Below are 20527 nucleotides of genomic sequence, written 5' to 3' on the forward strand. Positions count from 1 at the left end.
ATATCCATCAATTCGTTGTTCAACAATGTCAATGACAACGTTGTATTTAAGGATAAGTTTACATAAAATAATAGTCAGGTGCCATATGAACATTTAAAAAGGAATCATTCATAAGTGCTGACAGAAACTCCCTAGGACAAGTTGAACATACTCAATCCTCTGATGAAGGCCATGATATGTGGCTGAAAGCTCTGGAAAGACATTCATTGAACCTAAGAGGCAACATTTACAGAACAGCACAGAAACTCACCCAGTGACCCATGTGAGAGCATTAACCGCTACACCAAATGTCTATAAATCGACAAAAGACACAGAATTATTTTTTGAAATTACTGTTGAGGTCCAGAAATATGTTCTACATTCATTATTAAACCTGACTGAAGAACATAGCCCACATTTCACACATTGAAAACATTGTCATGTTATATAGGTAAGTTAAAATAAAAAGTTGGTGCTTCAGAATAGTTAAAAATATTTTAATGAGTAGAAATTGTATTTCATATACCATCATTAAAAGAGGTCTCATCACATAAAAAGTAAAAATTTCAAACAAACACATTTGTTCCTAAAAAAGAAAAGTTTTGTTAATTTCAAAATGTAAACAGAAAAATATAGCTTGTATTCTGTTCATTTCCGTTAGTGTTTTTAACACTCAGTGCTTTTATTTCTGGAAACGCCCCAAATTACAATCCCGAATACAAGAAATAACGTTGGCCTTTAACAGGCAGCAGAGCCTGTTGAAAAGTCGAGCCTGTTGGGTTTTTGAAATTGTGTCATAGGCTACATTATGAACATGGCTTTAGATTGCATTTCCTGTTTCAAGTCCTTCATGAATAAGTCTCAGAGGGAAGTTCATGAGATTTAAAATGTTCTTCATGTAGGCACGGCGTTGGGCTTCAGAAACATCCTGCTGTGCCAGTAGTCTGGATTGTCAAAGGATTTGTCGACAGCTGCAGGTTCCCCAACCCTGACTCCAGCTCGCACTTTTACGTAGGGTTCAAACCCAGATTGATGATCCTCTGTGCCCCCTTCTGCTCCCTCTCCGCCTTTCTGCAGGTTGTGGTACACCACAGCATCTCCAGGCCGCAGGGCAGCAAAGGAGTCCATGTCCTCATACTCATACGCCTCCTCCTCGTCCTCGTCCCTTCCCTCTATCTTCAGCTCCTTCTTGTCTCGAAGAGCTTGACGCAGCTTCGGCTGTCTGTTTGTGTAATGATAGTTACTGTCCTCCACATATTCCTCCTCCTCTTCCTCCTCCTCCTCCTCTTTGCCCATCCTTGCTTGTGTTGTCGGACGAGAAGGAGTGTCAGGCACTGGAGGGCTTTCATCCTTTTCATTACCCCTGATGTCCATGTATTCATATTCAACTTCATTAGATCCCTGCTGCTCTGAATCAGAGTTGTGATTACTTTTTGTGTGACCTCCTCGGACCTCCACAGACGATGTGGTGTCACCTGAGCACGCTGTCGCTTGTGACGATACGGAGGAGGTGCGCTTCTTGTTCGGCTTCAGCCGGTTGCTGCTGTGCCTGGGCGAGACAGCTGTTACACATGTCTGCTTGTTCATATACTCATATTCTTCTTCATCTGGGTCATCCAGGAGGCCCGACGAATGAGACTTACCCATCCTACCAGGACTGGCCCGAGATGAGAAAAGTAGGGTTTCTGACAAAAAAAGAAAGAAAAGTGGATAAAGTGAGGTTTGCAGGAGAGTAATGTGTGAGGAGCTATGAAGAACATACTATTAACCTAGACAATTTGTATTCATTCTTTAAAAGGGTGGCTGTGACTCAGCAGAACTAACCCAGACATATAAACCCATTTCAGAGAAAAGATGATTGACAATATAATTTCAATATACTATATTTCCAATGATGCTATCACCTCTCTCTGGGCTGTCTCCAGGAAGCACATATCCATTCTGGTCCTCTTCCTCCATCTCTGGTGATGGAGTCTCTGGTGGCCCGCCGGACAAGCTGTCCCTCTGCGACATGTAAGCGCTGTCCTCGCGTTGACGTCGTCTCTTCAGGCTACCAGCCAGAGAAAAGTCCTCACTCATCTCCAGCTCCACTGCTGTGCCGCAGCCCTCCGAGCTCTCAGACACAGTGCGGGCTGAGTTTAGTCGAGAGCGTGACTGCCACATGGCCTATACAAGGCAACACAAACACACCTGCATTCGTAAAATGGCAAGAGGAATGTGCAGTAGGATGATGTTGATAATATATTTAAATAGTATAACCTAATTATGCTCAGTTACACAAAACACAAAACAATTTATATTAAAAGTAGACTGTTTTAGCTACCTGTCCTGGGTTGTCAAAACCTGGGGTCATAGGCAGGTAACCCACCACGTTTGATGGCGAAATAATCACCTTTACAAGAAAAGACAGGAGTGTGATTTAGTGACAGAAAAGACATTTCCAGATATAAACTGGCGATGAAATTAACAGGAAGAGGTGTCTCTTACTCTGGGAGTGTCCATCCTGGAGAGGCGGCTGAGGCTCCTGGCTTGAGACAAGTAGTGAGGGGCTCGAGTCATACCATCTTCCACCGCCTCCTCCTTCTGCTCCTCCAGCTGAATGTCTAGATCGTCCAGGTCGTCCAGGTCTGCACTCCGCTGGGCTAGTTCATCAGGGGCGGAGTCCTGTTGGTTGCAGTCCTCCTGGTGGACAGAAGTGAGACATAAATTAGCATATTGCATGTACGATTTTACTAAAGTGCCACAATAAACAGAACTATTCTGCCCACAGAAACAACAAGTGCTGTACCGATTGGGTGGCTATACTGACAAACACAAATCCTTTCTTACTTTGATCACCAGGTAGCGAGGCGGGTCTCTGGCCATTCTGGTGAATTCATTTCCCAGCTCTTTGAATGTTGGACGGACATTCTCATCAATCATCCAACCTTGAAATAAAAAATGAAAGCCATAGTTTGCCACTCGTTTCTATGAAAACAACGCACCATAAGGAGCATCTGAAACTAATTAAATACAATATAAACACAACTTAGTCTTTTGCCATGCTAGCAGCTCTGTAAGATAGTACCGCGATGCTTTGAGCTAAGTGCTAACGTCACCATTTAAACATGCTCACAATGCTAAGCAGCAGGTATTCATGTTTTACCATATTCACTGTCTAGGTGCAGCTTGCTAACATTTGCTAATTTGATCTAAACACAAAGCCTGAAGTGAGAGTCATTAGTTTTGTAGGTATTTGGGAATAAACCAAAGTATTGGACAAATTAAATTTTGACTTGATGATGGCGCTGACATGTAAGGACATGTAAGGATGTTTGTAAGGACAATTTATTAAAATTCAAAAATTTACTTTTTGGTGGCGAAAAAGAAAATGTCCGGCAACCACCAAAGTAATTATAGGATCCATCCTCTGGAGATCATGACTGTACAAAATGTCATTGCAATCCGAATCTGAATCCAATAGTCGCTGAGGTGTTTCATTCTGATTCATCTGCTATCATGTCTTAAACGCATACGTTTGTATTACTGCTTTCGTTTTGTAGGTCAGACCAGTGTAAAAGAAGTATCGAAGACAAGCACTCACACTTGACCATGACCATGTAGACATCAATGGTGCAAATTTGAGGCTGCGACAGACGCTCGCCCGTTTCCAAAAGATCAGGAACGTCCTGTGGGCGCATCATAGTGTACGGCTCAGCCCCATTGGACATCATCTCCCACACTGTCACACCTAAATGAAGGGGACAAATATAATGTGGCATGAAACAGCATGACTGGTGCAGCTGGAACATCCAAACCTCCACCTCTGTTTTCATTAACACTCAACTGGGATTTGTAAACTGGTTTAAAACTCACCGTAACTCCAGACATCGCTCTGATGTGTGTATCTGCGAAACAAGATGCTCTCTAAGGCCATCCATTTGATTGGTGTCTAAAGACGTAAAAAGAGAATGTCTTCATTAATTACGTCAGTGAAAACAACAGAACATGTGTTCAGTGAATGTGCGCAAAAAGAAGTTCATGTCAAAGGCTCTGTTAATGAACTTTGATCATATTACTCAGTATCTTTTCTCAACCAGGCTACGGACCTTGACCTCATTGTAAAAGTACTTCTTGTCATCCGGGTAAAGTAGGTCTGCAATGCCGTAATCTGAGATCTGGGCTGTGTAATTATTCTTCAGGAGCACATTTCTCGCTGCAAGGTTCCTGTGGACCATCCTGTTCTCCTCCAGGTAATACATCCCCTGATGAGAAAGGACAACTGCGTTTAAGACCAATTAGTGCTCTACACACAGCCTCCGCAGACAAACAAAAAAAGGTTGGTCCTTTACCTTTGCGATTTGAACACACCAGTTGAGCAGCCTTTGCGGGCTGAGTTTGTTCTTGCAGTTCCTGACGTGCTCCAGCAGGGAGCCCTGACTGCTGAGCTGAGTGACGAGCTGCAGGCTGGCCCCGGGACAGATACCCAGGGTCCGGACTACATTAACATGGTCCATGCTTCCAATGGTCATCATGTGCTACAGGGAGCAGTAAATTATTACAGACTTTTAAAATAAATTACAACCTTTAATTCAGGTTTTAAAGAAATACTTAAATACTTTAAGTATCAAATATTCACTTCTTGTAGGCTGTGAAAAGTTTGAAGATTGCTTCTTCAAGAAGGTTAAACATCATAATGTCCAAATAAACCTCTCACATTTATCAAGCTCCTGCAACATATTAGACTCCTCTTTATGTTCCATATATCACAGATAAATAATCCTCATATTGCCAATAAATCTTGTGGGGAAATTAGTTCTTGAAAACCTACTTCACATACAGATCATCTGAGAAGTGCTGCAGGAGTGATTTGAGAAGTTTCCTTGGATAAGTTACGGCATGTTATTATTATTTTGTTTTTAAGTGACTCCAGGAACTTCTGTGAATCCAAGATGACTCCTCGAAGTTGCAAGCTACAAACCTTTCAGATTCACCTTTCACGCCTACCTTTAAGTGAGTATTTGGCACACAAAATATCTTTTCCTTTAAGTCATGTTTTCTTACATCCGTCAGCTCATAGAAGGTCTGCCGTTTGGTTCGATCGTGAATCGTCTTTATGGCCACAGGAAGCTTCACTGTATCGCCCTCAGGGATCCAAATGCCCTGTGTGGTAAGAAATAGAGACGGATTCAAAATGTGTTAAATCAATATCAAATGTGCAAGTGGAGGATGGAATAGACAACTGCCACAATCAACATTACCTTATGGACTGATCCAAACGCTCCATTACCCAGCAGCTTGATCTGACGGAGCTCTGTGGTCTTCAGGATCCGAGCATGGACTTTAGAGCCTTTCTCTCCACGATCCAGAGGTTCAAAACTCTGAGAGACCCACAGATCATGTGTTCAAACAAATGTTTACTGAAGTATAACAACATCGTAAAGACCTCAGACTCTGACTGACCTCTCCGCTCTCCATGTATCTCCTCACGGCTCGCTTGCGACGGATGGCAAGACCTCGACGGTACAGAACAGTCAGCACGAAAACAGAGAATGAGGCAAAAAGAAGGGCAATCACTCCCAGGACGATGGCTGTGGTCGTTTGTCTGATGACAGATGAAAAGGAAGAAGAGATATCACATGAACTGTTAATAAATCAAAATGTCTAAGTTACATAAAACATGTCAGATTCAACTTACCCGGAAAGGTACCGGGAAGACCCCCCACATTCTCCAATTCCTGGGCCATAGCACCTATAAACACAGGAAAGAGGTAAGTTTGAATCAAACACAAACACATGAATACACAGAAATAACTCACTCATACCTCACCCTTTGGTGCAGTTGACGTGGCACGGTTCACAGCTGCCCTGCCTGTTGGGGTATTTAAATATAACTTCCTCCCCTCCCATCAAGCCCTCAGGACACAAGGACACACAGTGGGGACCGTCCTGCAGGCTGGCACATGCAACACACTGATCCGCTCCCTTAAAAGACGTAGGGACAGTTTAGTTGACAGACGAAAGCACAGCAGACAGAAGCCAGTGGTAATATTGAGTATAATTATGTCACTAGGTGGCAGCAACCAACCCAAAGTAACTACAACAGAATTGTTGAGATTAGAGAAGTCGTTTTGTGAATATCACTGTTCAGTCTGCTGTTTGTCTCACTGAATAGAGAGAATCATACCGGGCCTGTGCAGGTCTGCTTCCCCCCCTGGACCTTACACTCAGGATGGCATGGCATACACTCCCCTGTTTGAGTAGCAAACTCCCGCCTCTCTCTGCAGTCAGAGCGAAAAGTCAATCACTTTCAAAATCTTTCAACAGACTGCAGATAACATTGAAACCCTTGGGACAGTAACGCCACAGCAAACATTACTCACATTAAGACAAACACTGGGAATTATATCATTCATATCAATGTTGTTTTTGTTAAGACTCACCCAGTTAAGAACATGCAGTCTGGCACGCACGTTCCTCCCCTGCTGTACTTTTTACAAGACAGACACTGGTTTGGCCCCCGGCCCCAGCAGCCATCAGAGGAGCACAGGGGGTCACACACATGGCCCTCATCAACTACAAACACAACAGAACAAAACAATACTGTATCATCATAAACACTGACAAATGAGCTGGTTAAAAAATGATCCTCCCCCACTCACCACACTGATTTATTGGTCTGTTCTGGCGTAGCTGTAGGTGAGAGCCGCTGGTCAAGATACGCGTCCAGTTAACGGTGTATTGGTAGCAGAGCTTCCTATTTACTGTGATGTAGACGCCGCCGCCGTTTATTTTTCGCAGTGAGCGTAACCCCAGCGAGGTCAAAGAGCGGATCTTCACCACCAGAAGAGCGTAGCCCCTGAGATAGAAGATAGAAAATAAATGCTGTGTAAGAAATTTATATTTGACAATGTTGTGATTCTGTTTAAATCACTATGGAAGCAAAGACATTTCTTTATAATTTCATGCGCAACTGGGTGTTTTACTTTGTAGAACATCTTTCTGAATTTGTAAGGTTTGATGTTTTTTTTACAGTATAAAATAGCTTTTTGGTTTACAAATTCATAAAAAAAATACACTTTTCAAATATTAAAGTGTCCAGGGTTTTCCAGTTTTTCAAAAATATAAATGACAGTTCATTCACTGATCGGACACAGGTCTGATTTTATTCAGGCTTATCGCTTATTCTTCGTAGCCTGAGTGAATTTCACCCATCCAATATTTTTACTTGACTCAAATTCAGTGCAGTTGTATTTCTGTTCTGTTTGTCTGAATTTGTGAAGCTTAAAAAACAAGAGTTCCTCTATGTCCGTGTCTTTGATATTGCACAACTTGTAATTACGTACTGAAAATATCAAGGAGAAATACAAACCACATATAAACAAGTAAATGTTTTTCAATGTAAAGCTACAAAACAAAGAATTTGGTATTTATATTCCTTACATTATGTGAGTAGTCAGAAGTGATTAAACTTTGCAATGAGGAGTTCAGCTGCTTATAAGGTTGAAATTATTTCTTTGCTTCCATAAAATACAACATCACATACCAATATTTTGCAGCCAAATAGCCAATCAGTTTTCATCAGAAAGAGCATGCAAGTAAACCTTGTGAATTCATTAAAGAGTTGCACCCACCACCATCTCAATCACACAATCCCAGTACTGAATATGAGAATATATGAAAAATAAACCAAGAATAATGATTTCAAACCGAGATGAAGAGGCGGATAGAGGCGGACATATGTTCAATATTTACTGTACCTTTTAGAGCTCGGTCCTCTACATTGGGTAACAATTTGGTATAACAAGGAAACAAAGAGATACAAGACATCAGATTCATGCCAGTGATGCTTATTAGTCTGCGATGTAGTGAAAGATAAAACAACACGATAATAACAGGACCTTAGTCATTAAGAGAAACAAAAACAATGTTAGAACAAAAAGAGAAAACAACTACTGCTCACTTGTAAAGTGTTCTGCCCTGAATTGTTTGGAGGTTGGAGAAGACTGACAGGTCAGACATGTTTGCAGGCCACGACTGGATACTGAGGCTGTCTGAAAATAAAGACATTGCATTCCAGAGAACTTAACCAGACTGTAAACACGGTGAGGTGACATACAAATCAAAAGAATATTGAAGGTTTCATCACACCTGTAATCTCCCTAACAGTGTTGAAGATTTTCAGTTTCTCTGGATCGAGGGCTGGCACACCATTGTAAACATCACTTTGAAAAGAGAAGAAGAAAAGATGAAAAAATAAATACCTGTTCCAAAAAAAGTATCCACAAAGCACAGATGGAAATACTTATTATCCTATTAAATACCATCATTCATTAATTAATTTAATTAATGGATGAGTTGGACTATGTATGAGTTTACCCTTCGATCCCGGTCACCAGGAAGTGCAGACTGCCCTGGATCTTAGTGCAGTTTATGAAACTGTCGATGTTAAGAGCATCTACAGTCTGTCTGGTTGGACTTCCTGTGCCATGACAAGCTGAGAGCAAGATGAAGAAGAGGAAGAAGAAAAGGTTAAGAACATATGATGTCAGTTAGAGCCAACCAGCACAGTGCTGGAAATACCAGCCAAAAGTACCAAAAGTACATTTACTCAAATACTGTGCTTATAAATGTGAGCACTTTCCATTTTGTGCTACTTTATTCTACTCCTCCACATCTTATTGGGAACAATTATTAAAATACATTTATTTGACAGCAGATATTATAATATAATATAATATAGTATAGTATAGTATAGTATAGTATAGTATAGTATAATATAATATAGTATAGTATAGTATAGTATAATATAATATAATATAATATAATAAAATATAGTATAGTATAGTATAGTATAATATAATATAATATAATATAGTATAGTATAGTATAATATAATATAATATAATATAGTATAGTATAGTATAGTATAATATAATATAATATAATATAATAAAATATAGTATAGTATAGTATAGTATAATATAATATAATATAATATAGTATAGTATAGTATAATATAATATAATATAATATAGTATAGTATAGTATAGTATAATATAATATAATATAATATAATATAATATAGTATAGTATAGTATAATATAATATAATATAATATAGTATAGTATAGTATAGTATAATATAATATAATATAATATAATATAATATAATATAGTATAGTATAGTATAGTATAATATAATATAATATAATATAATAAAATATAGTATAGTATAGTATAGTATAATATAATATAATATAATATAGTATAGTATAGTATAATATAATATAATATAATATAGTATAGTATAGTATAGTATAGTATAGTATAATATAATATAATATAATATAGTATAGTATAGTATAGTATAGTACAGTATAATATAATATAATATAATATAATCACCAGGGACACGGTTAGCTCCGCTTGTCTCTAAGTTGCATAAAACAACTGTCTTCTATGTTGAATTAAATATACCTTTTGGACAGAGGCCTCCACAGGGTTCACATCTTTTCACTCCGTTTTTCTCCACCTCCATTTTATCAGACGGGCAATTGCTTACACATGAGCTTTCGTCCACCACAAAGTTAGCTTTAAAAAAGAAACAAAAAAATGCAACTGCTGCTTTATGAAAAGCTTTGAATGCTGAACAAAGTATTGTATGAACATAAAAAGTGGATTGATGCTCTAAGGAGAACAGCAACGGTATATAAACTGTGAGTCCGTGTGAACATATAAGGCAGCGTGTGTCAACTCACCAGGGCACTGGGCCACACAGATGGAGCCATACTGGTACTTGGCATTGGGATTGGGCTCCAATTTGAATGTGTGCTTGTTGTAGATGTTGGTTTGAGGACACAGAGGCACGCAGGCGCCCGAGTTGTTGAAGTTCCTGCAAGCCTGAAAAATTTCACATACAGACAGCACTGTCAGCAATACAGCATATGGATATGTTTTTTTTATATTTATGATAAACTATTTTCACAGCAGACATTTTGACTAGTCATAGCAGGAAAAGCACATAATGATGGCTCTGTTCTACGAAAATGTGCCAGTGTGTAATGGCCAAATTGAATTCAGCCATCATTCATTTTATGTTATACACCTGTGATTTTTCTGCTGTGATGTGTCAGAATGTCTTCTGTGTTAATAGGCCTATCGAAGTAATAGACTCACAAAGCAGTTTGTATCCAGGGGTCCAGTGCAGCCTCCGGCACATGCAATGTGACAACACTCGCTTGGGTTTCTACCAAAGCATCGGCTGTTACACTGAGGGGCGCACACAGTCTTTGTCACTGAAAGAGAGTTGAGGGTATGTTAATTTGTTAATCTATTGCAGCAGTGGTTACAAACTCTTTTAAACCAAGGCACCTCTTCATAGTTATTTGTCTCTCCATGCCCCCTCATACCACATCCATATACGGGCAATTATTTCAGAAAAAAAAAAAAAGACACCATGGTTACTGCATTACAGAACTGAGTTGATCCATGGGAAGTAAATGTCACTCACAGATCTGGCACGTTTCATTTCCTGGATCCCAACACTGAAGGTCTCCACATGCTTTGTCACAAGGCTCTACAATACACATGTATTATCAGAAGATGCATTTTTACATTATTAAGCAGACCAAAGGAGTGGAAAGTAAGTGATGCTTGTGTGTGTCCTTCTTTGCACTCACTTTCAGGCCCATTGCCCTCAATCATGATATGATCTGTTCCATCCTTCACGATGTCCGCCCAGTTCACCTGCGGGGCGTAGCTCAGGTACTTGTTCTGGATGATCTTGACTCCTCCCTCCAGTATCTCTGTGGGCGGCACACAAACATTTAAATGTGGAAAGACAATTACCAAAGCAAGCCTGAACTCGCCCATGACTCATCCTTTACTACCACTCATACAAACTCAGTATAATGTGCTGGAGCTCATGTTACACTGGCAGTTGAGACATTCCAGGAACTTCACATTACTGCGACTACACACATCGCAGCTCGCCGACGACCGGTGCACTGTGAAGGTGTGTCTACACTGTGTGGGTGTGGGAGCTCCAACAGTAACCGAGTGTCACATCCTTATCCATCCACCCACTCTTGAATACACTAACTGAGTGACTTCCTGTGTACCTGTGAGGTGTGTCAGGCCCAGTTCTTGCAGGCCGTGCTTCCCATCCTTCTGGTAGTTGACCATCACGGCCAAAGCGTACTTGTCCTCATACAGCGTGGTGCCTCTGATGACACGCAGGTGGTCCAGCGGCAGGCGGCTGAACTCGTTGACGGCGAACAGGATGTAGCCTGTCACCTCCCTGATAGACTGCAGGGTTAGCAAATAATGAGAGGAGGGAATTAAAGAACAGGTGTTCAGAAGAACACTGACTTTGCTCTGATTTTGTTAGTCATAGTGATTGTTATCAGTCACAACATGCTGGCAGCAGAGGTGTGTTTTGCTTGTGTTTGTCATTAATCACCATGACTGTGATTGATTTTGAAAAGGACATAAATGAGCTCACTGTGCATCTGAGACCACAGACAGTGACAAAGATTTGGCATCAGTCAATCCATATCCTTGTCTAGACTGGTTACCTTGCAGTTTTTCTCAATGACACATACACAGTAGCTCTGTGAAAGTAGTACCGAGTTAATGACTCCATGTGTTCAAAGCCTCACCTGCAGAAAGGAGAAGTTTCTGGTGTGATCCATCATGGTAATCTCAAGGTTGCTCAGCACAATCTCACAGCCGGTGTACATCTCCTTCATCAGGTTGTACTGGATCTCGGAGTTTCCTGTCGTGCTCAGACCGTTTTTGGTGCCGGAACAAACTGCAAAAGCAGAGAACAAAGTCTTGTTAATGTCAATATGTCTAGATCCCATGAACAAAAAAACAACAACAAAAAAACAACAAAAAATGGATCCTTTTCACAGCTGTTTATCCAAGGCCTCGTCAGGCTTATTCCTCTACCACTGTCCAAAAATCATTCAGCTGATCCTACACACTGCTGTAAATACTCACAATCCCCAAATATGTGTTAATCCACAACTGAAAATGTCCTCAACAAATATAAACTTTATTTAAACTACAGTGCACTGCAGTCTTTTATAAAAAGAGCCAAAGTGAACCCTGAAATTCTGGGTTTTGTCAAAGAATTAAGAACATCTCATTCAAAAGACCTTTGACATTTGTAACCATGCTAATAACTTAAAATCCTGCAAACCATGTTGTTACTGGCTCACTTCATGTCTTGATAAGAACAGTAGTGGGATTTGTTGTCAATAAGAAAATTGTAGATTAACAACAGCTGTATTCATTGCATTTTAAAGACAGTATCATAAGCCATCAGTAGTTTATTAGTATATGTATCTTTGCCTAATGAGAAGAAAGGGGTATAGCATCACAAAAGTCAAAAAGAAAAACTTTCACTGATGTTTACGCAATTGTATCACAATACAAATAAAATGAGTCTGTTAAATCATTTATGAGGGAACAGTGTATGCTTGATACCACCACTGTGTTCTCTGCTCGCACAATATCAATGAATGTACTGTAACAGTGTGAAACAAGCTGAGGATTCTACACGGGCATGTCCTTCTCTGAGACAAACATACAAGGCCTTGTTTATGGTCTGTGGGGAGTTCAGCCAGTCAGCGTCACTTGAAGGCTGCTTTGCTATTCAAATGTCAGACAGGAGAGAAACAACAGAGAGAAAGGGAAGGATAGAGAGGACAGAGAATTAAACACGAGTGTTGTTCTCAATGTCAAGTACTTTGACTAAAAATACAAACACGTACTGGATAACGTAAACATTGTGCAGATGCAATATGTCCACATACTTTTAGTCTGGGGTTGTTTTTCAATAGTCTAGTCTCCTCAGTTCAACTTAACTCTTAAAGCTTCAGCATACAATGTTTTTTGATATAATAGCGCATTTCCAATATGACAATGACTTCCTGCAGCAAGGTCCATAAAGAAATGGTTTTCCCAGTTTGGTATGGAAGAGCTTGACTAGCCTTCACCCATCCAGCACCTTAGGGATGAATTGGAAACCCGACTGCGAGTCGGGCTTTATCGGGAGATACCAGAGAACAGAGGCTTTTACAGCAGCATATTATGTTCAACAATGATACGGGTGTAATATTGAAATTTCCAAATAATTTATCTGAATCTGAATTTATGAAGACATTACTAGTTCCTAACATTACAGAAAAAATATTTTCTTGCTTCCTACCCTGTTAATGATTTTGGTTTTATTTGTCAAGATTTTGTGATATGAAATTTCATTTAGTGCTCCCAGCATTGGAAAATCTAAATTAAAAAAATCAACAGCAACATATCTTCCAAGAAATACTGTTATGGTTATTCTGGATAATAAGAATACAGTGTCAACAGTTTTCATCCAGGGACTATTTCTTCTTTAGACAGTAGTTTAAAGTATCCAATGAAACAGCGAGGTGTGTGGATTATCCAGAGTAATTAGGACTCTGTTTCTGGATTTTTTTTTTAGATAAATACAGTAATCTCTAATTCTTTGTACAACACAAACAAAATCCCATGCACCTCCATTTCACTGGGGATGGGGGCAGAAATCTCAATGGCTAATGTCTCAAAACAGGAGAAAATAAAACTGTATAGTAACTGGATATCACTAGAAGCAATATTGATTTTGTTTTGTTACTCCGGGGAACTGAAACCTTTTATTTCAGTCTAAGCATATTCATAAACCAGTCAACTCCAGTTGACTTGTTGTTGATTTTGTTGTACTCATTAAGGACTTAAGGAATGTTTTTGCTACACTCGTCACACACCTGTTACATATTCAAAAACACATTCCTTCTACTGACAATAGAGTCAAAATGGAGCCCAGTACAACAACAGGATCAACAAGGGCATAAAGGGCTGATGATTATTAACCTCACAAGGCAAAGCAGGGGAGTCAAAGCACAGTGTTTGTGTATGCGTGCGTGTGTGTGAGAGAGAGAGGGAGAGAGAGAGAGAGAGAGAGCGATGCATGCAACGAGCATGTCCTACGTCCATCAAGTCCTGATAAGAGTCACCTTATTGTGTTACTGAGAACATCGCGTTCAGAGGAACTGGCTCTGTACCAAATTACACTAAAGGGTCAGTTCACTCAAATTACAGAACACACATTGCATGGTGTCTAGTCGTGCAAATATTTTAGTTTTATGAAAGTCTTGTAGTGAATGGAATTTTGTTTATTTTACTCAAGGATTTCTTTCCAGAAATAACGTCTTACTCATAATAGTGGTGTCTGTGGATTATCAAGAATAATCAGGACATTGTTCCTTGGATGACGAGCTGCTTTTGATTTCTTTAAATGTAACAATTCACGTTCAGTATTGTGGGAGTGGAGGCAGGAGGCTCAGAGGCAAATATCTTGATAATGTGTACACGTTTTGTGTCAGTGTGGCTTTGCATGTTTCCCATCAGTTTGTTGTCAATCTTCTGTTCTTTTCACCAATGGGAGACATCGTAGCTGTCAGAAACATCTCAAAATAATTGTCTTTACCATGTAACATAAATACAGCATAACTATAGACTAATGAGCTGCATTAAGAGAAGTGTGTTGGGCTATCTCGGCCTCAGTTGTGACCATATCTTTTTAAATCTGTTTCTTGCAAGTCAATCGACTTTACATAACTGAAATCACTGGAGCACCCCTTTAATGACACATGCCATCATCTCTTTAACATTTGCTTCTATGCATGCTGTAGCATAGGCCATTTCTTTATAGTTTGCTTCATATCAGGGTTATCACAATGAGTTGCATTGACTAACATGCTTTCAGAAACTTTTGCTCATTAAAAGCCATTCAATTGAAATGATGTCAGTTTATGAGCTGCTCAAGGGTGAAGCTCTATATCAACCCCACCTTAAGCTATCAGTGGATGACTTGCTGCTGTTGACTTTGCACCCTTTGAATTGCCTGTTGGGAAATACTCGCGAACATCTGCGCACGTATGTTCAAGAACCTTCCACACGCCACAGTATGTACAGTATGTACAGTATGTATACAGTTCAATCACAACTCACTCCAGAGCAGGACAAACCGGTGTGCACACATGCAATACAGTGTGTTACAAACCATACAGACGATGCACGAGCTCTAGCTATAGAAGCCGAGAAATCTCAACAGGCTGAGTGGGGTTTTTTCTGTCAAAGGAGGACTTTCAGTGTTGGCAGATGGATGATGGAGAAAAAAGGAATGGGGTGGAGGGTTCAGAGTTAATACACACACACATTTACACATGCACATGCACACAATGGCCCTATTTTGAAAGAGTGTCTTAGTGCATCAAGAAGCCTCTTGCTGTCTATACTGACACTTCACGCTCTGTGTGTCTCCTCACTCTTTTCAGACACTGCATGTCTGCCTTCCTACTTATTCCATCACTAACTATCATATACAGGACATGAACTCAAAGCAAAATGGACTCATTGTTCTCAGCACTAAAGTGTAACCCAACACATGACAAAAACACAACACGGATCAGGTTCAGCTGTTTTTTTTCAGAAAGAAGAGAGGGAGAGAAAGAAAAGAAAAGAGGGAGGAGGAGATAAACAAGCTCAATAAAGCGGTTGAGACGATGACTGAGGTAAACAGAAACTTGGCACAGAATGTGCCAGAGATTACTGCATACCTCACAAGTGAGCGTACACACACTCGCAAACACAAAGACACCTGAGCACATGAACTATTTAATTTCGTGGTTTCACAGCCAAATGAACAGAAATATTTATTTTGTATGTTCCCAACATGCAGGACTGCTCAGACTTTGGTGAACAGACTGAGGCAGACACAGAGAGTTACTTAACATCATGCTTTGCTAACAGGAGCGGCAGCATATTTTCAGTTTGACGGGTCGGTTATTTGGATGTCACTCCTGTAAAAGTACAGAAGCACTTTAAAGAGGCACCACCTATTGTTGTTTTCTTGAAAGATATGAAATCTACTTTTACACTGATACATGAGCCCCCTCTGAAACATCACACATTTAAACCCTGAGACATGGCATATGCACTATTTTGTCATGATAATATTTTTAGAATCAAAATTCACTTCCTGTTGGCACAACTGTATTTGAAAATGAAAGTGCTACAAATTAGCTATAGCTGTGTTGTTTATTTACAACGTGAACATGTTTGTGTAATGTGTGCGTGTGTGTGTTTTGAAAAGCATTTTCACTTAATAATCAAACACTTGATTCTTGCAGAAAAGTGCATTGAGGATCTAACATGACAACTGGCTTTGAAGTTTAACCTAAAAAGACACCACGAGTGCCCCCAAACACACACAAAAAACAATATTACCATTGGTTATTTCATTTTAGTATGGTTGGCCAATTAACCTCATATTACAACAGACATGTTCATCAAAAGTTTGGCGTACAGGTACACCTACATCCACATAACAACAGCAATCTCTTTCATAACTACATGGTTACTGCACAACAAAATCCTGTTCAACAACTGGCTTAATGGCTGATGGGAGATAATATACTTCTGAAATGTCATTAGTTTATGGACATTACTAACTCTAAACAAGCAAATATTTCAATCAAGGTTTGCATCAATGCTTCTCTTCAATATAAAAATGTTTAGTGAAACATTAAGTACACACCAAGTTAACTTAGTTTAGTACGTTTTATACTTTGTTATGGATTTCAGAATGCATTTATAGCATCATTACAGTACAGAACCTCTTACAAACAATCAAATCTTCCTTCTCATATGATCAAACTTTTTTTTTTCTTCGTTTTTACTTCAGGTGCCAGAGGCTTTGTCACCTGAGCATCAGCGGCCTAAGCATCGATGATCTCATGTTCACATAGCTTTTCTCTTAATCAGAGCACCACTCGATTCACCTACGGCCAGGTGACTGCAACAAGAGCACGAGGTCAAAGTTCACAGAGTCTTGCTGGGATTCAAATCACAACACCTCTCTCTCTGCCTCAAACACGTCAGATCAATACATTTAATGGAGATCTTTATTCAAGTGCAATCTTGACTTAATTGAGGATTTCCATCTTATGTTACTTTCTACTTCACTATATTTCAGAGGGAAGTATTACACGTGTTACTTAGCTACATTTATTTGAGTCATTGTTGGCAACAAAACAATACTAAGTTGCAGTCTCTCAATTGTGATGTTTTGCTGCTTTGCATTCTGCTAAGTATGCACTTTCACGACTTAAAGCAGGACTTTTAATTAGTATTATTCATTTTTTTACATTGTAGTATAGTTTTACTTAACTAGTAAATCAGAATACTTACTCTAAAGGAGATTTACAATTTTACAGAGAGCATTTTTTTTTTCATTTTAAAGGAAATCTCGTTTGGGCTGACTGTGGTTGTCAGTCAACATGCGGTGTAAGGTTGGGCTCCTCTGTTGCAAAGCCTTGAAACAATTGAGTCAAACATGATAAAGCCCACACAGAGTCGTGGGAGAGGTGCGGGTGACTCACAGCAAACAAGTTGTACGTGTGCGGAACAGGTTCTCGTGTGTGGTTTGTGAGGTAGGACAGGTGTTTTGTCAGCAGGCTAGAGAGCAACTCTTATCCAGGTGTTCGGATGGATTTGTCAAATATATTGTGGGAAACTTGAGAATAAAAAAGGGATGATTCTGTACAGAAAAGTTGTGCGCGCGTGTGTGTGTGTGTGTGTGTGTGTGTGTGTGTGTGTGTGTGTGTGTGTGTGTGTGTGCCCACCTCCTTGTGTCTGCGCGCTGCAGAGTTGGAGAGCAAACGGCAACAGGACGCACAGCATCTGTTGCACCTTCCTCATGAGGGCGGTCATCCTCACTAAAATTTCCAAGCTGATGACGTTTTAAACAAACATTGCCATTACATTAATAAGAAGACGTTTGTCCTTTTCGCATCGAAAATCGTGCTCGGTCCTTTTAACCTGATAGAGTCCATTCAGAAACAACAGTTGTTGAGTTAATCCCAATCGTCTTTCTTATTCCTTTTCTTAGCTTTCTTCTAGTATTGAAATGAAGACGGAAATCCGCCCTATAGTGAAAACCTGTTGGTGTTTTCTCTGTTTGACATTTAACTGAGCCGTAACTTTACGAGCTGTCCGCTTCATCTCGAGTGAGAGGAATCACTACAGCTCAATGATTGGAGCTCAGCGTGGAGCCAATCAGTGACGGGCCAGTCTGTTTCTCTGGCACTGATTTATGTGGGAGGGCCTGCACGGCGCTTACACAACCTGGAAGATTCAGTAGCTGAGTTTCATTCTTCCACATCCAGGGAAATGACGATGCTTTTGGCCATGAAACACATGAATGGATGCATTCAGGGGCAGGTGTCAGTCTTCAATAATGTTTTTCCTATAGTTAATTTAGGTTTATTGATCAATATTGTGTATGAAAACAGTTTGTAGGGCCTATTTTGTAAAATAAAAATATGAATCATTCGTTAGGTGTTCATGCAAGGCCAAATAGTTTGGATGAGGAGGGCTTTTGATGTTATAGTCCACAGTGGGTCTGCAGTAAAGTAAGTTATTCAGCAATTTTCCAAACAAAAGTTGGCCTATGAGGTGCTTCACAATAAAAGCATGTCATGTTACACAGGCAGGCCAAAAGTAGAATTACCAACAAAATAGAATTTACAAAACAGAAATAACATTTAAATAAAATCAGTAGGAAAGTGTGAGGGATGATATTATAGTGAGGAGTAAAGTTGAGAGACAAAGACAACAAACACTCATATCTCACTTTATTTTAAGTTGAGTTCTGGGACGATACAGAAAAAAACCAAGAGCAGGAAAATAATTTCGAAGTACATGTTCCAAATGTACAAATGTATAAATGTACAGGGAAAATACCCCCCCCCCCCCAAAAAAAAACAACAAACTGCAACTTGTTGTGTGTGCAGTTTCTAGGTTGCACAGTCCCACCAAGATTGTCATTGTGACCATTTACACAGCAGAGCTTTCACAACAATGTGATGGTGGAGCATTTTGCCTTTATTTTGAAAGTTTGACTGTTAAGATGGGCGATGTGGACGAATATTAACTGGGATGATCTCCAACAAAGGTCACAATCAAACTAGGAACATTGTGATTACACGGCACTTTGAGCTCAGTAAGAGGCATATTTTATCATGAGCATGATTTTTGGTACCAGGCACTTGGAAACCTGTGACAAAGTATGACATTCGTTCTCAAAAAACTGCACTGATTTTCAGACTTGATGTGCAGAATAACCTGCACAGCAGCGAGGGTGAAGCTGTGCAGGGGTGACATTTCCCCTTTTATTCTGCATTTGTCATACATTTATTGAACATTGTGTGCACATAATTTTAACTCTTCACATTTTTGTGCTCAATCACTGTGAAAATGCAAATACAGAGTTGACATATTATTACGGTCCGAACAGGTGAGTCAATTCCTATTTCCTCCTCATAACCAAACAACAAAGAATGGACCATTTGTACTGTCCTGAAGAAGAAAAAAATACACCTCTTCTAGCACTGTCTGTTCTCCTCCTGCTCCTTTGTATAAGTCACTCTGTCACTGTTGATCCTCACGAAACATTTCATATGTCTGTTGTCTTAAGATCAGGCTTTGACCCCTCCACTCCTTTTTGCTGGTGCCCTGGTAATATAAGATTGTTTTTATTGCTGCATCATTCTATTGCTGCATGATCTTACTGATATACTTTGGACTAATTTAATGAGATAACAGCGTCAGCTAACTGCTTTACAAACCAAGCCAAGTTGCACAGCAGGAAGTGCTCTTCTTGAAGCCAGCCATCTTATCTCATGTCATCATGTCAGTTTGACACTCAAGCTTCATGCAAACATCGTCCGCCTGTAAGAGTGGGCGAGCCAGCTGAACTGCTCTATAGAAACTGGCTCTGCCTGCAGCTCCGGTCTCTCTGTCACACACACACACACACACACACACACACACACACACACACACACACACACACACACACACACACACACACACACGCAATACAAACTTCTCCATCTAAACAGGTATAATTCCATAGAATTATACATCTGACAAAAAAATGTCTCCAGTTCATCAGAAAAAGTCATCTACTTCTTTTCCAGTCAGTTATTTGAAATGTAAAAACAGCGTTGAAAACAAATGGTTAATATTTGACCACTACCCGGAAGTCATTTTCAAAAGTATTTCCTCACAGAAACAGCCTGCTGAGGAGCGGAATAAATTCAGGGACACACAAAAAGATTGTAAACATTACATGTGTTCAGTCTGTACTCTCTCAATAAAAAAAGTAGCAAAGGACACACACACACACACACACACACACACACACACGCACACACACACAGAATGGAACATTCAGCATTTGTCAGGAATCTGTTATTATGATGAACGTGTTCCTGGCGTGTGTCTTACAAATTATAAGCATCAACAGGTAAACAGGAACTACTAAGTCTACTTGACCTAAATGTGCTTTTCTACTCACAGTAAACGTGATTTCAGCAGACTGATAAAGTATAACTGAAACCCATGGTTGTCAAAATCAAACATACTCTGAAAGTTGCAAAATTATAAAGAAAAATAGCCAGAAACATTACAAG

At 39.7% G+C, this 20527-nt stretch overlaps 1 protein-coding gene across 1 annotated transcript; it reads right to left on the bottom strand.

Annotated features, from left to right (window-relative positions):
• Positions 1-460: 460 nt before the first annotated feature.
• LOC137874072 (receptor tyrosine-protein kinase erbB-3-like) lies at positions 461-18041 on the bottom strand. Its single transcript, XM_068712705.1, has 29 exons — positions 17675-18041; positions 11621-11772; positions 11081-11267; positions 10640-10765; positions 10471-10536; positions 10137-10255; positions 9719-9860; positions 9438-9551; positions 8338-8455; positions 8110-8183; positions 7922-8012; positions 7719-7736; positions 6621-6817; positions 6402-6534; positions 6146-6239; positions 5789-5943; positions 5657-5710; positions 5422-5563; positions 5220-5339; positions 5023-5121; positions 4311-4496; positions 4068-4223; positions 3835-3910; positions 3563-3709; positions 2809-2906; positions 2467-2661; positions 2303-2371; positions 1884-2145; positions 461-1664 (listed from the first exon to the last, which is right to left on the bottom strand). Exons 1-29 carry the CDS (start codon positions 17760-17762, stop codon positions 874-876), a joined length of 4269 nt encoding a protein of 1422 aa, XP_068568806.1. The 5' UTR covers positions 17763-18041; the 3' UTR covers positions 461-873.
• Between the last annotated feature and the right edge of the window lie 2486 nt (positions 18042-20527).

This window comes from Cebidichthys violaceus, unplaced genomic scaffold, assembly GCF_023349555.1.
Source record: "Cebidichthys violaceus isolate CVI_PGR_0920_01 unplaced genomic scaffold, fCebVio1.0.p SCAF_17, whole genome shotgun sequence".
Classification (NCBI taxonomy): domain Eukaryota; kingdom Metazoa; phylum Chordata; class Actinopteri; order Perciformes; family Stichaeidae; genus Cebidichthys; species Cebidichthys violaceus.

Coding starts and splice junctions, on each gene's coding strand:
- LOC137874072 (XM_068712705.1), bottom strand. CDS start 17,762: ATGACCGCCCTCATGAGGAAGGTGCAACAGATGCTGTGCGTCCTGTTG. Junction 9,861..10,136: donor CCCTGGATACAAACTGCTTT/GTGAGTCTATTA, acceptor GAAATTTTTCAG/GCTTGCAGGAACTTCAACAA. Junction 3,911..4,067: donor ACTTTTACAATGAGGTCAAG/GTCCGTAGCCTG, acceptor TTACGTCTTTAG/ACACCAATCAAATGGATGGC.